The 18,498-nt window shown below is 36.6% G+C and overlaps 1 protein-coding gene across 3 annotated transcripts in view; it reads right to left on the bottom strand.

Annotated features, from left to right (window-relative positions):
- Positions 1–1,532: 1,532 nt before the first annotated feature.
- Positions 1,533–18,498, bottom strand: part of AP3B1 (adaptor related protein complex 3 subunit beta 1) — a 339,716-nt gene continuing 322,750 nt past the window's right edge. For 2 of the 3 annotated variants that reach the window (XM_077816999.1, XM_077816998.1), the window contains 2 exons: positions 14,288–14,426; positions 1,533–2,290 (listed from right to left, as the gene is read on the bottom strand). In XM_077816999.1, coding sequence (XP_077673125.1) covers positions 2,137–2,290; positions 14,288–14,426 — 293 coding nt within the window. In that variant the 3' untranslated portion in view covers positions 1,533–2,136. The remainder of the gene's footprint in view (positions 2,291–14,287; positions 14,427–18,498) is intronic. The other variant, XR_013346132.1, reaches the window with a different exon arrangement.

The raw sequence follows: 18,498 nt of genomic DNA, 5'->3' as shown, positions 1-18,498 counted from the left end.
TTGTTTTAACCTCTAATTATCTCTTTTTCTCGTTAATAAGCCTTTAGGTAGTTTATTACAGGATTGGCTACAGGTGTTGCATGTGGTATAGGATCTAGGGTACCCAACTGATCTGAAGTAAATGATTGGTCTCTTGGAACTGGAAGCAACCTGAATGTGGTGTGATTTTTGGTGTAGGTGACCACTTATCACTAAGTCCTGTTTGTCTGGATGGCAAGATAGACCGGAGAGTCTAAGGGATCTGTCCGTGACTCCTTGTTAAGACTGTAACAGTGATCCAGAAGATCAGATCTGTCACTGGCTTGGTGAAATCTAATTATAGAACTCACCACCAGTTTGGGTTGTGTGCCCTGTTTTTGACAGTCTTCCCTGAGGTATGGTTGTGAGTCACTCCAGACAGCATCACAGCCCCAATACCAGTAATGAAACCCCACAAAGAAAACTGAAGTGCATAAGCACACTAAAAGGGAACTTAATACTAAAAACTATCTAACACTAAAATTAAGGTTAAATGGACACCAACGATGTACAAAAAATAGATAAAGGGGAGAAAAACATGCGAAGGCAAGACAACAGGCTCCAACAACTGTCATGGGTGGTAAGAAACAACTGGGGGCGGGCGTTGGGGGTAGCTCTGCCCTTTATACTACTGCACAGCAGTGCAAGGCAGCAGGCAGTGCGTGCACTGTCCCGATGGGTACCACTGAGGGAAAAATCTCCGACAGCAGTGCACTGGGCACACACCTGAAGTGGAATGGATATTGTGCAATCACTCAAAGAACATAATATACACCTAGATTAAAAAAAAGTTGGGTAATAGCATAGACTGTTGGTCCCTTATTTGAAAAGCACTGTGTGCATTTTGGGTGCTACTGCAAACTAAATAATGCATTTATCAAGTCTAATATTGTGAAAGAGGCTAATATAATACTTCTGAAAACTGCTAATAAAATTTGCATGTTTTTGGAGCTACATTTTGGTCCCGTTTAGGTGAGGTGTCCATTTGTAATTTTAAAATAATTTACAGTATATAGCAAAGCAAAGCAGTCTCTGTGAATGAAATTCACCTCTGTAGAAAGCTAGCACAAGGCCCACATTACAAATTAAGTCCCGCTTAAGTGCTACTGTGCAGAATTGCCTGCAGACCCTCTGTGTATCCTGGAAATCTTCTTTGCAGTGGACCCATATAAACTGCGGTTGAAAGCCTCTTTAGGGATAAGCTGGATAATTGGTCCACAATTATAGTGACCTAGTGTCTCAAGTAACAAGAACACGAAGGTGCTAAAACACTATATTCCAGCCCATAGGCAGCAGATTGGTGGGTACAGTGGGGTGAGGGCTGCACAGCACTCCTCCTTGCTGAAAGTAGATGAGGGGGATGAATTTCTCCCTGCCCAATCCCCTGTAGACTCCTCTGCTAAAAAATTCAGGCATTATGCAACCCTCACATGATATTTACTTCAAATGGGTAAGATTTATGTATCCCTAGTGATGCAGAGAGTCAGTTCCCTATAAAACAAAAGAGAAAAGAGTCCATTCATAACAGTACTTTACTGGAATCTTAACATTTAGAAATATTTGACAATATGGCAGTAGCTGGAAACGACTGTTTATAACAACATGTATGAGTTCAAGCTTACAAGCAGCTTCATTGGACAGTGACATTCTCCAGTAAGTCTATTGTCCTTTTACACGTCTCATACAATAAATCCATCCTATACTGTGTACCTTGTAGATTCTGCTGGAGTCTCTCTTTTCCATTTTAGTTCACTTCTCAGGCAAGCTGATTTCCCCCAAACTTTATTATCAAATAGTTATCTTTTACATCAGGAAAAAGTGGAGGGGGGAGTGGGAGGAAAGAGAGGGGAAGTACCAGGACAGAACAACTGGGAAATACTTTTAAGAGTGTAGCTAAATGACAGTAAAATATATGTTCTTTAGTTAGCAAGCAGGAAAAAAAACCTTGCATACATGATAGATACACACTAGCATTCTAAAGCAGGAGACAAGAATGTCAAGAGTGTATTCTTCTCCCACTGCCAGATGGAAGGGCTATTATTATAAATGAAAGGCAGCAGTAGTGGATGCCAGGCACTTTTGTTGTGTGCCAGATTCTGAAGTCCAGATGTAAGCAGGTTACCCCTGGGACAGGACAGGCTTCAGCTCCCGCAGTAGAACAGAACCAATCACCGGTTTCTCAGTGTTTATGATGAGCTGTGCTGTAGAGCCTTCCTTCAGCTCCACTGTGACTAGCATCAGTGACCCACTGTGCACAGTTTTAGCTGCAAACCTGAAGGAAAAAACAAACACACCATGAAGGCGTTCATATAAAGCCAAAAGTTGGTCATATATTCTTTCTAAAGTTAAATTAGTTTAAATTTCAAAACTTTTTCCATTTAATTCAGGACAGGGGACAACCCCTAAATCCTCCTACAAATTCCTGAGAAAAAGAATTTGTGCAGTGCTGCACAAATAGCTTTATTTAGATTTTATTATCTAATATGGACACAAAGATTTAGTGCATGATTTTTTGTTTTGTATTATGGACAAGGAAGTCCCTTTAAAGGAAAATTATTGTTTAGATTCTAGTTTTGTGTATTAACACACAGTACTTCAATTGAAAGAAAGTATTCCATTGTGCACAAGTAACTTAATACCAACTGTATTCATAGTTAAAGGATAATCTTCAGTATTTTATACCAAAATAACTAAATCCAATACTAAAACGATGCTGATGATGTTATGCATTTTCTAAATTGTTAAAATGTAGCCTTTTGAAAATGTTTTCTATGCATGCCAAGTGATGAATTAATTCAACTTAAATTACTCAAACATAATACCCAATATGATATGAAATGATGTTATGTAACAAACAAATCTTTCTGAAACACCAGATCGTCTCCCCTTAATTTTTTATCTCCAGAACATTTGACACTTTTCTATTGACTAAATACTGTTAAAAAAAAAAAAAGGGTGAGATCTAATGCTCCATTATTAAATTCCAAGACATAAAGAACCCACTAATTACATGGAATTAAAAGCAAAACTAGCCTTTTAAGCACTGCAATTGACTGAAAAGCCATTTTAGACACAATGAACTTCTGTCAATCCTGTTAATTCATTCTGCATGCACAGCCAGGCCCCAGAGACAGGAAGGAAAAGGATGGCAACAGCCGAGTCTTCCATTTTCCACAAGGAGTGTACCACACTTGTGTGTGTGTGTGTGTGTGTGTGTGTGTGTGTGTTATATTTGAGAACAACAAAGTTGCTGCACATGGGCTTTTGAAAACACTAACAAGTGTAGAGCAGGTCTGTGACCTACTGTGACCCCACTTTGCAGGGCCAATCCCCTCTCCCCTTTCTGAATGACACGTGTCTGAATCAGAGCCATCTGCCTCAATTTGCGCAACAACTTCAGCCACAATAGGACCCAGTTAGCCCTGACAACAGCTCACAATACATAAAAATAAAACTGCTGTGCTGACAGCACGCTGTCAGCTATTCAAGAGCAAACCAACTGGTGAGTGTCTCATGTCTAACAATTAGCGTAGGCCTTGCAAAGCGCCTACTGAAGTCCTTAGGGAGCTCTTTAATTAGCATCAACATAAAAGAGGGAGTTTATCAGGAGATACTCAAAAAACTTCACTCCAGACTTAATTAAAATATTAGCTACTTAAGAAGGAAGCAGATTCTCTTTAAATGACATGTAATTTTTAAAAAAATTATATTTAAGCACCTCAAAATCTCATATCACATTTTCTACTTTAGGACACAAGTCATTGCTCAAAAGTTTCCTATCACAGGTCAGTATAGTTCTTTTGTCCAGGTTATAGATGCATTCTAACCCGGTCTTCCTCCAATAGGAAAAGCTTGCTTTTTCCTAACTACAAAACTACCACCTTAAAAATTAACTACTTAGTTTTGTCTGTCATCTTGACTATTTGCTTCACAATGTAAATTTCGGTATTTCTCATGCTGATTTTGACAGGGTGATAATTAAGTAAACAATAGTCTTATTAGTCTCTTTATTTACTTAACACTTGTGTCTTGGGACTACACAGAAGCAGATTATGTCTGAATGTACACATAAAAAGCTCTGTAGCTGGAGTTCCTGCAGTGTTTCATAGCCCCAAGGCTCTTTTTACCCCTTTTCAATTAAAAACTGAAAGTGATATAAAGTCAATGTTATGATAAAGCAAATGGAGCCCAAAGCCTCAACAGAGGTCAGTCTTGTTCAGACAGTTTTATACGTGCCATTTAAAACGCTAGGTAGGGGATAAGCATTATGAATAAAAATTCTCTAATAAAATCATGAGTCTGTGTATTTGTTGCAGAAACTACATATGTGTTATTTCACTATTTCACTATTAAACTATTAGTGTGTATGCAATTACAATATTTACTAAATGTCTGTTCTATTGGACACTGATTTGGAAACACTTATTGAAAGCAGACATCTAATGGAAAATCATTTGACTTATTTCACTGTTAAAGAAAGAGCTAGTTAAACTGTAAAACTGTTTGGGGCTGCGGAAAGCAAAGTCTGTTCCCTAAAATCCACAAGATCATTAAATTGCAAAAATTAGCTATAGTAAAAACATATTCAAAAGGTATGTACCTTTCTAAAGTTAAACTCAGTTCTGAAATGATAAGGTAGCTGATGTTTAGATACAAGATCATCAGTATGACCACTTGTGTCAATTATTCAGATATTTTAAAGTAGTGGTTGTTACAGTAGGATTATTTGAGGACCATCTGATTATTAGGATAAAGAGAAGAAGTCTTATCAGATGTTTTACACTTAAGATAGTCAATCCACTAGGATTTTAACAAAATTGTGATCTGATCAACTAGATTTTTAGATATGAGAAAACCATTCAATATCATTCAGTAATGAAAATAAATCACTTATGTAAAGTACGTTTACTCTTTATAGGAAGTTATGGATCATTTTTTCATCTCACAATGTCAGTTTTTATCCCTATTTTTTCAACCAGAGTACACTAACATAAATGCAGGAAGCTATTCCATTTATTATGACATGAGACTTCAGCGTGGCTTCAAAATAATCCTTGGAAAACTACACTGTTGTATCTATAAAGTTTAAATTGAAAATGGTAGTCGTTTGTAGAGGCAGAAAAGACCTTCAGTGGGACAACACGAGGTGTGGAATGTTACAGTTATTAGAATGGGCCTGCTGTGATAGAGGGTAGCACACCAATAGACCTGGAAAAATATGAAGAGTAAATGAGTACAAGTACCATGTTTGCCATTAAAAAAGAAAAAAACAACTTTTACCAGTAGTTACAAAACCACGATATCTGTGATAATTGAATTGTTTTATATAGTTAAACAGTATATTTAAGATGATTTCCACATCATCATCTAGTTATTTTTCTTTTTTAATTTATCGCTCACCCCACTGTCTGTATCAACCAGATTGGAAACTTGAAAATGAAAGTTTTCCTGTCCGAATATTTCTCCCTATGGCATACGCATACTGGTGGTGTGTCAGTTATAGCATTAGTCACATATACTGGGCTATGGGTATTTTTTTTTTTTTCCATTTACAAAAAGCACTTTGGAAGGCAGAGGAGGATGTTATACATGTGCAAAAAACAAATCTTTCTCAGCAGGTTAAACAAAAAGAAAAAGAAAAGGTAAGGCAAATAAGCCTGTCCATTAATCTTAAGAGTGTCAGTTTAAACTTACTGCATTTTTCAAAAGTTTATTTTGTGTGTGCAATTTTTGGGGGAGAAAAAAAAAAAGCATTTGATCACCATTTTTTAATTGAAATCAACATTTGTCAACAGTGATGTGTGAAATATAGTTCTTTACTATTTCAAATATAAGGGAAAACTGAGTATCTTAGATATTACAGAGCGATAGCATTTGCCAAATGCTGACTTTTTAATGGTAACCACCGTACATAAAAACTGAAGTATTTTCTGTTTCTGTAAACAAAAAATGACTAAAATTCATGGTCCAAGTACTGAAAAAAATTACAGAAATTCTTAGTTACCAGATACATTGCAAAAAAACGGTAATTTACTCTCAATACCTGCTCTTAAATAATCAATATTTATGCAAAACAATTAGTTAATTTCTAGCAGAACATTAACAAACAACGTTTGTTTACAACAAAACAAGGATTTGCTATAGTTAATTCAACAGTACTAAGACATACTTTCTCTTCTCAGGGACAGTCTTCCTGGTCTCTGATCGTTCTATTCTAAGTTCAGTTTTCTCCTGCTTTCTGTTCTGCTGGTTATCAGAAACAGTGACAATGGCCCACTCAGGCTAAAACTTTTTTTTTTTTTTCTATCCTGTACATGAAGCCTTCAATTACTGCCTGCTGAAGCAGACAGAATCCTATTAGTAAGAAAGACGATCACAAGATGCAATGCCCTGCCCTAGCTGTACAAAAATAATTAGTCCAAAGTTGACAAATGTGTAATGAAGTTGCACAATGAATGTATGTAAGAAATACTGGTATAAATTAGTCTTCTACTTCCAAATACCAGAGTTAACAGCTATGAAGCACTATTTTCCTATGTGTTATCAAGAATAAATAATTATACAATTCTGTAATATCAGTACTCTGAAGTTTTGATTTACTTTGGTTAATACTGTATTTATATACAAGTTTGACTTTGTAATTACCTAAGGATCTCAAAAATGGTAAAATACTGGATATTTATACTGTTTAGCTGTCATAGAAACTTTAGAACTTGAATAAAGATATACTGGGGACAGATTTAACAGTATATGCCTATATGGTTCTGATACGGGGGTGACCAAAGCTTGTAATCTCAAACATATTGAAAATAGAAAATAGTAACACATTCACAAGAAAAGAGTGGAGAATCATTTTTTTATTTTTAAAACTAATGATTTTAATCTCAGAAAATACTTCCCTGGCATCAATTAAATTATTAAAAGCAGAGAAAAGTAGATAAAGAGCATTTACATCATAGAAATAGTTGTATAATAACGTTGATATCTCTTCTTCACTGTTCAGATAGCATGACACTATCTTGAAAAACAACTTTATTGAACTAAAAAGTTTCCTTAAAATTTTCAACATACTTATTTCTATCATCACAATATAATTTGATTTGAACATATTAAACATTTAGGGGTTTAATGAAAAACATTTTATTTTATGGATAAACTATGACCAGGTATGTACTGTAGCATTTTTAGCATGCTAATTTTTTCTGTCAAAAATAGATTCCAATAGCCTGGCCTCAGCTGCTACTCAGCAATCTCACTGTATCCCTGTGAAAGTCAAATGTGCCAATGAGCCCGTAAGACTTATCTCCTAATTACTACGACTGCTCCATGTAATGGTCAGTGAGGGTGCTACATCCACTTTCAAACTCCTCCATCAAATATCTATCATCAGCTCAGTAACCTACTCAGCATCTAAGGCCTGAGAACCCAAGTCTGCTTTGCAAAACTTGGATTGGTTAAGAAGTTGGATCAATACACCACCATCTCACCACTAACATACAATAGTTAACCTGTTTTGTTCTCGCATCTGTTCTATTCTCTGTATTCTTCTGTTCTTAGGGAATCAACCATTTAACATGATAAGTGTTTGAGAATTATGTACTTTCCATTTTTGAAAACAGGCTATAAATTTCCTTTTGCAAAAGGGTATTTAATCACAGAAAACAGTTTGTCTTACACAAAGTAAACAAATAAAAATGATCAAATCTTTTAGATAAAAAAACTCTCGTTTGGTTAGCTTTGCAAATGTTAAATGCTTTTTGTTTAAACAATTGACTCAGAGGTCGCTGTTTGTTTTTTCAAAGAAAATGCGGCACATATTCTGCACTTTAATGCATTCAGATACAAAAGCAGTGCTGTCCTCTAGTGGACAGCAAATAAGCTAGGATAGAACAATCTATCTTGATTAACTTAAGATCTAAATAGCTTTCACATACACTTTTAAGATTAAGAAAATGCAGATTTCCGCAAAGTTAATTAAAAAAAACTAACCCTATAACAAAAACTCTAGCTCCTTGTATTCAACAACATATCTAAGGAATTAAAAGATTTTCAAGGACTGATGTTATACAAAGATGTTTACTCAAAGTATTTCATACCTATTAATCAAAATCTTTGAATGCTGATGATACCTGAAAACTGTATCAGCACTCAGCACTTTTCAATATATAGACCTTTTATTACCAATGAGAAAGTCTAATTTACTGGAATGATAAACACTTGGGTAGGTAAATTGGCAACACCTTCCAGCTATAGCCTCTGAGTATTTCTAAAAAGCATACATTTCTACTAAAACATTCTACTTCTCTCTTGAGTTAGGGAAAGAAATATTTACTTAAGAAATACTGACCAACAGGGAGGACATTTTCTGGCATTTTATTACTAGCTGGAGGTGTAGAAGGCCTGAGGTTTAACCTAGTCGGTTATTAACAACCTGGAAAAATCTTTTTCTGAAAGTCACTATTACTATCATAAATCAAGTATTACAAAAGTATAAAAAACCCTACTCTTTCAGGTTTCCAAAAGTTTTAAAGCTGAAATGGACATTGGGATTGATGTAATGTTCTATTTACAACTCTGGTCTCCTACCATTAAAAGGCCAGAGCAGAAATTTATAGGGAAAGTAGGACTTCACTTTCAATGTTCCACTAGGTTTATAACTGAAGAATAAGGTCTGATGTATCAGTCCTTCATCAATCCAGTAAGAACCAGTTGGAATAGTTAAGTGTTTAGCCTAGGGCACTTAATCCTTTATCTAGACTTTACTAGAAAATTAGGAAGCAAAATGTACATCCTATGTCTATTATAAATATACTTACCTGGTTACTCAGTGCAGCTTCTGAGAAGAGTAGAAGGAGGTGTCTGTATCCCACAATTAAGAAGCCATGGAAGCAGAACAATTCTAGCAACTGCTTCATAGTAGCCATTGCAAGAGGAAGTTTTCACTTCCCTTGAGCTCCCATGCCAGGACCATCTGGAGGCCAAAGATTCAGAAGAGGCTGCTGGACTGAAGCAGGGCACAGTGGGTCTTCAGAAAGTCTTCTATTGCTCTGCCTCAGTATTCTTTGATTTATAAGGAAGCCCTCATTGGTTAACCAGCAGGAACACAGATTTGGGTTCCAATGAGTTAACATGGAATAGTTACAAATATGCCCATCAATTTCTCTTCTCTGCTTATCCTCAGTATGTGGGTCACGTCCCCTCTTACTGATTGTTTGGAAGGGGCTGGAGCAGTTATATATACTGAGCCTCTAGCTGATGGGACTTGCATACCAACTTTAGGCCAGAGTTTTTTCCCAAGTTACTAAAAACTGGAAAGTGCTATTCACACAGAGAAGCAATTTCCCAGCTAGATCCTTGAGATTGATCTTGAATACATCCACAAATACACATACACAAAAGATACACCCCAATTCAACTGTCCCCATACTAAAGGGGTGGGAAGATTATTGATCAGCAGACATCATCCTTCTCTGAAAACAGAAATTGTATAGTAACCCAAAACTCACTTTCCTCTGAGAGACAGTCTGCTCATTCACCACACCTGGCACATGACAGGCAGTGAAACGATAAGGAGGGATGAGCACAGTCAGCATATTAGACTGAAGTACAGGAGGACAGAGGAAGGCTACTGAAGAATCAATGTGGATACTGTAGGGTTCCATTTTTTAGTATTTTATGAAAATGTGTATATTGGACCAGATTGCTATTCTTCCACTTTCTTCAGCCAATACATAGGACTTCAATACTCATCTGCTATAACATGCTCCTAATCCTACTTAATTACATGTGTCCCCAATATATTTTTGATGTAGGTAGAAATGGCATCATAGTCAGGGCCCTTCTTCTTTGATTTGGGTGAAAATTCAGGAATAGAATTTGACTTCCTATACTGTTTTTTCTTTTTAAGATTAAGCTTCAGGACTCTCAGCTATCACTACAGATGTTAAAGTTGTAAGAAAGGTAAGTATGCAATAGTGGCATTTTTGTGTTTTGGATCTGGGCAAAATGCTGGGAGGAGGATATTGCGATTCCTGTTGAAGACTTGTTTGGCTGCACAGTTGACTAGTGTCCTTAGGGCCATAGTGTTGTAATGGAATATGAGATAACAAATCTCTACTAACAAGGCTTCTAAGTTCAGATGCTGTCTGGGAAGAAGAGGTGACCATTACAAAGACCACTGGAACAGTTAGGAATGAGATGGACATTGAGCTCATTGTTTCAAAAGCTGTAACAGACCATGAAACAACAGATTAAGAACAATAAAAAGTTTGTGGTTTCATGATCTCCAACAAGGCAATCCAGTTACATTGGGTTGAGCAGATAATGACCTTTTCCATCTCAAACCAGAGGACTGACCTTATTGCTGCCATGTGTCCTTTCAGAATGTTGGCCCGTGGTCAGGTCATCCTGAAAGAATTTCACAACAGAAAATACGTAGATGACATTGTAGTCATTGTTCTTTTCTAAGCCACCTCATGCAATCATTTGATGTCACTGAATGTGGATTCTTTGCTAGATTCAAGGAGAGCTGTGTGTGATAACTGTCTGAATAGCTAGCTCAACTCATCTAACTCTGTTCAGCATCCACTCTGGTAGGTTCAGGTTTTTCATTTCACTCAGTGATCAGGCCCTGTGTGAGTAAATCCTCTAAAGATGGAAGTTCTATCACAACTGAGTTCCTAGCCACATCAATTTGCAGTAGAGCTCAGATGGCCACAAGATTGAGGAAATTAATACCAGACTGGACTATTTTGCTTTAAACATACATACTACTTGATCAGAAGGGGTTTCAGGGCTTGGAGGAGAAGTAATATACTTTTGTATGGCACCAAATGCTGGGCACTTAGGCCTGGGCTACACTGGGTGGGGGGGGGGGGGTTCGAATTAAGATATGCAACTTCCGCTACGCGATTTGAATAGCTGAAGTCGAAGTATCTTAGTTCCAGTTACCTGGCCGTCCTCACAGCAGCAAGTCAACCGTGGCGGCTCCCCTGTCGACTCCACTTACTCCTCCTACCGAGGTGGAGTACAGGTGTCGATTCGGGGATCGATTTATCGCGTCTAGAGAAGACGCAATAAATCGATCCCCGATAGATTGATCGCTACTCACCGAGCAGGTGGGTAGTGAAGACGTACCCTTAGGAAGAGACAGGAGCAGATCTTGAATACAGTGGAAATGAAAATGTTAAAATGCATGCTTGGAGTTACAAGGATGGACCATATTTGGAACAAACGAATTATAGGAAGTATCAATTACAGAAAAGTTGAGGGAATCCAGTCTTAGATGGTTTGGGCATATGAAAAAAAGACTAGAAGAATATATAGGAAACAGGGTGTTTAACTTACAAGTGGAGGGTAAGTGAAGGGCAGGAAGACTCAAAATTAGATGGATGGATCATACAATAGGATTTGATTAGCTGCGGAGTTTCTGAGGAACTGCTTCAAGACAGACTGGAATGGAGACGACAGACTTGAAGATCTGACCCCAAACACATAAGACTAAGGGCACAGCTACACTGGAAACTTCAAAGCGCTGTTGTGGGAGTGCTCCCGCGGCAGCGCTTTGAAGTGCGAGTGTGGTTGCACGCGAGCGCTGAGAGAGAGCTCTCCCAGCGCTCCTGGTAATCCATCTCCACAAGGGGATTAGCTCTGAGCGTTCGGTGCCTGTTTACACTAGTGCTTTAAAGTGCTCTGACTTGCTGCGCTCAGGGCGGTGATTTTTCACACCCCTGAGCCAGCAAGTTAGAGCGCTATAAAATGTAAGTGTAGCCAAGCCCTCAGACTAGAAGAAGAAGAAGAAGGGGAAGGGGAAGGAATACAGTTATCAGAGAGTCTTGGGATGGCTTGATTTTCCACTCCATTATATCAGTTTAAATAGACAATTCTATTGACCTCAGTGGAATTATACAAGCATAAAACCAAAGCAAATGAACAGTGAATCAGGACCAGTGTATTCTTCACATCTGGCCCTGGGGTCTTTTATCTCTGAGCAATAGATTTCTCTCTTGTGTCTGCTACTACCTACAGGTTGATGAGCTCTTACTGTATTTGGGACAGATGAAAGTGTAGTGTTCAAAGACCATTTCCCTGTGTGGACCCATCTTTTGAGCCAATCTGCTTGACACTTCAGGTGCCTTTTACGTGCACGATATTGAGCCAGATTACATGATACTTTGCCAATTACAAGGCGGCCACAGTTTTCTGATTTAAGAAGTATAAATCATTCCCACTTTTTTTTGGTTAAGTACACAAAAGTCTGCAATGACTGTAACCACACTTTTGTGAACACTTCTTTTGTGTTGTTAAAAGAGCAAGGGTTTGTAAGGGAAGTGGAAGGATATGAAAGCAAACCCGAGGAACCTTTAATGTCTCCATCTGATGGGGAGTGCAATTCCACTTCTTGAAAGTCAAATGAGGAAATTCTCTGGATGAATGCTGGTGAGGATTGAGGCTCATGTCTCCATGTGCAATTTCTTGTTCATAGATGGTCTGTTGAGAACCCTAAAGTCTAGTATTCTCTTCAATCCTCCAAATTTCTTAAAATACATGAAAAAAATGGAATAAAACTGCCAAGAAATTCTCCTGGAGCATGGGGAGCAACCTACATTATTGCCCATTTGGAGAAGTGCGGATGAGAAGTGCAGATGAGAAGTCTGCATAAGAACCAATTTCTGAGGGTTCTCTCATGACCTCAGTTGCACAAAGCAATCTAGAGGGTTCTTCTCTAATGCAGTTATTTATCTTCTTATTTGAGTTAGCGTGCTAAAAATAGCAGGTGGATGTTGTGGCTTGGAGCTCAGAACAGGGGGTTGAGCAGCCTTGAAAGCCTGAGCTGCTGCCCAAGTTGCAATGTCCACACTGCTATTTTTTTAGCAAGCTAGCATGACTGTCTACCCAGGCCCTGAGGCTTGCTCCCAGCTTCAGTGTAGACATATCCAATGTTATCCCACTAATCCCATTGTGTCTGAGGTAAAACAGCATTCCATGGCTGACTATATCAAATGCCACAGGGAAGTGCAGATGATACAACATTCCTGCAGTGCTTCCAAGACATCCTGTTATATGAATGGGCTGAACTCAAAGGAAGGAATGTATCAGATTATCAGTCTTCTGTGCAATGAGTGGTTCCTAACATTCTGAAAGGCTCTCTCAGAAGTGGGTGATTTTCTCTGAAATGCACAGAAATGTTTTTCTTGCATGTAAACAGGAAGGGATCAGATCTCAAACTGGTGGAGGATGTTCAATTCAGAACAGGAAGATATATAGCTTCCATTTCCTAAATCCTCATCCAGTTCAGAAATCAATTCCAGGGATTGACTAGCTGTGAGGGTAAGGGCAGAGATTACTTGTGAAAAGCCAAGCATGGATAGGTGGTTTTGGGCCATACTGGGAAATACTTGTCAACGTGGATAAGGAAATCTTCCAGACATTACATTTTGGGAATGTTATATTCATGTCCAATAGCATCTCAGTGAGGTCTTCTAGAAAACATTTGGTGTTTAGAGGTCTAGAAATTAAGCGTATTCACATGTTAGACTTGTTTCGGCATTTCCAACATCATTGCATGATTTTTGAAAATTTTAACCAAAATTTTTCAAAAGTGACCTTTCAATGAAAGTCAATGGGATTTAGGCTCCTAAATGCCTAAGTCACATTTGGGAGCAAGGCTCGAAAATAATTTAGGCACTTTCAAAATGTTACCCTTTTTCTCTAGGTGTCCCCTTCTGTATTTGAGGTTAGACTAGAAAAGGCTTTGAGTAGTCTAATTAATCTAGGTCTTTGGTGCCTAAGTAGACAGGAAGGATGAGAATAGCTAGATTCTCCTGTTATGCAGGCCAGGTCAGGAGTCTCTTTGGATGAGGTTATGGATGATAAAATCTTCCTGACCACTGATCAGCAACAGGCTGCTGCATTTTGAACCAAACTGAGATATTTTTAGAGGAAGCCAAGAACTGGATAAGTAAGGACTGTTGTAAGTCAGGATGTAGGCAGATTGGTAGATCTGAACGGAGAAAGTAGCTTGACATTAGTCTTCTTTTATGGTTACCAAATTTAGATACACAAAAGGAAGGAAAAGCTCAAAAATCAAATCAATCATACTTACCTATGAGAAAATATTTAAAAAATGCCTTTTGGAACTCTGAATTTGGACTCTTATTTTTCTCACGATTCTCAAGTGGAACTCCACATATCTATATCTATAAATGTAAGATTACGCACATTGACACCGAATCACTTTGTTTCACTGCATTTATCAGTCTTAGCTTACCTATGTATGTTGTCTTGACCAGATGGAACAACACCCAAGTTTGCTGCCTTTACCACCTTCTCAAGTAACACAAGACGAGTGGAATTCTGTGGAGCAACAGTGATTGTTGCAGATGTCTCATTCATTCCAGTCAGCATTCCTGAAACATTAAGAGAAGTTTTTTTGTTTTTTTTTTTAATACTACTTTAGGAAATCTACAGAAACAGATATATGGTCTGTTACTGAATAAGAGCAAGAAGACTTATAAACCTTATTTTTCATGGGGTTTTCTAGAAGAAAATTACATATAAAATTAAACTATTTATCAAGAAACTGACTTAAAAAAATTTAAGTATGTGTAGATTTATATAAAAGCCCAATTAATTAACTTGTGATTTTAAAATAATTTTATAATAATAAATAATTTAAAATAATTTTATAGCTCACGAAAGCTTATGCTCAAATAAATTGGTTAGTCTCTAAGGTGCCACTAGTACTCCTTTTCTTTTTGTGAATACAGACTAACACGGCTGCTACTCTGAAACCTGTCACTATACTCCCTTGTAATTTCATTGCAGATTATTCTCTAAATTTTACTTCTTTTCCTTTTGCAGTCAATCAGATCAGTTTAGTTCATGAAGATAAAGTTAAAATTATCAGATCAAAAACTCAGAAACACTGTTTACTCAGCTAGTATCTGTCTCTTAAAGAATGTAATGATAAACTATATTTGATTAAAATATGTCACTACAAAATACAGCTAAAATGTCAACCCTCCCTGCTATCATATGAAGAAAAAAATGGAATAAAAATGAAAGGAGAAATGTAATTCAAGAAGGCTATACGTAAGAAAAAAAATTCTTATATCAACACCCAGTGCTTAGAACAGCATTTAGCAGGTCATCTATGTTAATTAAAATCCAGAAAAAAATCCCCTGGAGAGCTTCACATAGTCCTTATATGAAAATCCTGCAGGAATCTATGCTATATTCAGATGCTAAAACTGTTTGTAAAAACAATGAAATGTAGGACCTCAAGTAGAAGCGGTAAAGAAATAAACCAATGTCAAATATTTATATGCACAATAAAATTAAGTAATCAAAACTATTTAAAATTCTCAAAAATCCTATCCTTTTAGAAATATATACACAAATATACTGCAAATTCCATTCAGATGCTTAATAAATTTTATTTTGAAAAGTCAACATAGGCATACATTAGTATGTGAATCAGTGTTTGTCACAAAAACTGAAATTCTGAATAAAAAATAAAGCAATAAATAAGTAATACAGGTGATATTTTAGAACATAATTTACTCATGGCAAAAGCAAAAATAAATATCTACCTTCTATAAAAAAAATCAGCATTAGCATTATCTAACCTTGGAAACAGTACATTCTGTTTCAGATTGTTTAACTTCAATATTAGGCAAAAGCTTTAAAAACTACATACACAATCTAAAACTGCTTTTAAGCAGAGCACAAGCACTGACATAACACTGCTGAGAGATGTGTGTACTCATTTAGGATTTAAACCTTCTCCATTAAGCTCTATTGAAGAGCAAATGCTGAATAAATGAATGCAACTATGTTTATGTTAAAAGCCTGTTTCCCACAGCATGTAATTAAAGGAAATGTTGTACAAAGCCAGTACTTTTGTCAAGCTCCTGTAAATGGAAAGATGGATAGCACTCAGAGAAGTGAATGCATTGCTTCATATTTAACCTTAACACTCTTGTCATTAATGGTTTGTCTAACTTGTTCTATAAAAGACAAGGTACTGCTCCATTGAAGTAAAATTAAAAAAATCAACTAAACCATGCTTTTCAGAACAGAAGATTCATTATCGTTGACTAATGTATTGGCATAAAGCAAAGTAACATCCTATCAAGTAAGGCACACATTCAATCTGCCTTTCCACCCCCCTTTATTTTTAACTCATGCTGTTTTATTGTTATAGGCAATTTGTACCACTCAGCATGACAGTGTAAACTGAATCAAGATTAATTTACATGCAAAAGAACACTTAGGAGAGCAGCATGGTAAGCAAATGTATTGTCTCGATTGCTGAGGTGGAAAAGAACCTGGAAAGAAAAAAAGGTGCTCTAATTAAGGGGCATCAAATATGATTGCTTGTGGTAGTTAAGGGCCAGAAAATAGTAAATGTCTGACCACTTAAAGAATTAGTATCTTGCTTATTAGGAACACAAGTTAGATCCATAAATCTTAATAAAATTAAGTAAATGTGTTTTTTAATCCCTGGTATTTCTAAAGTAAAATGTGCCAGGTATACTTGACTTAGTTAAAAATTTCGCAAAATTATCAATTACATTTTCAACTATGAAAAAACTGTAAAATGAAGCCAATTAAAACAACTATGTGTATACACTTTAAAAATAAAAATATTAATGGTAAAATACTAATTAATAACCAGTTATAAAAAACATGTGCCACCTTTAACATGGCATTACTCATTGGAATCTAAGAAAACTCTGGTCAGTGCACAGAAAGGCAATTAATTTGGGTTAATTAAGTGTTACAATGAATCAAGAATACACTGTTTGAATAATAAAAGGAAATGAAATTGGAAAAAAATTATACTGATGCAAAAAACATCTGATATATTGTCATCTATCAGAGAAAACTGAGCTCAATCCTATTCCCATTCAAGTCAACTGGACCTTTGCCACTGATTTCATCAAAAGGAAGAGAGTCAGGCAAGATGATGTGAGGATAGAGGCCCCTGTGCTACAGTTCTTACTCAGACAGAATTCCCACTGAAGCCAAGTGGAGTTTTGTCTGAGTAAGTGCTGCAGAGATGGCATGGAATGCTGAAGCCTAAGATTGAAACAAGTATTTAAAACAACAAAATTAATTAGTCCATTGCTTCCAAATGGTCAAATCACCAAATCACAACATTAATTAAGCGACTGCTCAAGACTGTATGGATAGGGAATGAATCACCCTGAAAGAGTTTCTCCAGTTCAGAATTGATGGCAAAGTGAGCTAATGTTGCACGGCTCAGCATATGATGCATAGTATATAGATAAATACAGCTTTCCGTTTTCTAGTGTTGCCACCAGGAAACCTTCACAGGCATGAATATTCAGCACCCTGTCTGTCCCCCTCCTGCTTATGCCATGGGGGAAAAGGAAATACACAAAATGTGACTCACAATGAAAAGCAACATAGTGTAACTGAGTGAAGATGGGAAACAGTGAATTGTTTTCTTGCATTATTGCTATAATGTTGTATGTTCCGTCCTTAGTATTCTTATTAGATTGCACATGCAATTTAGACCTAATATTCTTAAAAGCCATGTGTATCTCCTAATTTTTCCCCATACAAATTTGCTGCCACCCCTAATTTCCACCCTCCACCGTTTCCTATTATTAACTTTGAATGCAAACATAAAACAAAGTATCTCAAGATACAAGGTTTGAAAAATCTTTTGACCAAAATAAGGAAAAACATGAAAAATAAAAAATAAGGTGTATAAATCGGATCTATTTGGAGAATGAAGTAAAATCAAAGTTAACATGGAATGGAAACACATTTGTTAACTTCTAAACTGACCTGCATTTTACTATAGTAAGATTTGTGTTGCTAAAATTTGAGGAAATTCATTTCTTATTTTGATTTGGGATTTTCATTTACCAAGCCCATATAGCAATTATCTTAAAATACTCCAGCCTGTTCCTAGATCTGTGTAACAAATAAATACACATGTAAAGTTTAGAATTGAGACCTCTATTACCAAGAGTTTTCTAAAACAGCTGAAATCTATAACTAAAAAGATGCTATAGAAGAGGGTTTTAAACATATGGTAAATTTGCCAGCATCAAGTCCTGCATCAAAGAATGAATTCAGGAAGACAGAAAGAACGATACAGAAATGCCAAGAGACCTTCATGGATTTACAAATACTTCATATAAACAAAATTTCAAATAGCTTTATTCAGAGTAGCCTTTCTGCTCTATTAAACATAGCAAACAGCTGCCAGATTTATTCAGACAAATAATCAACAACCATAGAAGTAAAATGGCAGAAGAAAAAGGAATTTTGGCAACAACTCCACAGAGGACTATAGCTATTCTCAAAAGTGCACTTCTTCTATGTTCTCATGGTTCTATATGGTCAGTCAGGGGAAAAAAAGCCCTCGGTCAAAGCAGAGAAAATGATCAAATATCAAGCAAGCAAGCAAGCAAGCAAACCAAAAAGTGGGGGAGAGCA

Source organism: Eretmochelys imbricata, chromosome 5 (assembly GCF_965152235.1).
Source record: "Eretmochelys imbricata isolate rEreImb1 chromosome 5, rEreImb1.hap1, whole genome shotgun sequence".
NCBI lineage: Eukaryota > Metazoa > Chordata > Testudines > Cheloniidae > Eretmochelys > Eretmochelys imbricata.
Note: the sequence above shows the minus strand (reverse complement) of the source record. Positions and strands in the feature narration are given on the sequence as shown.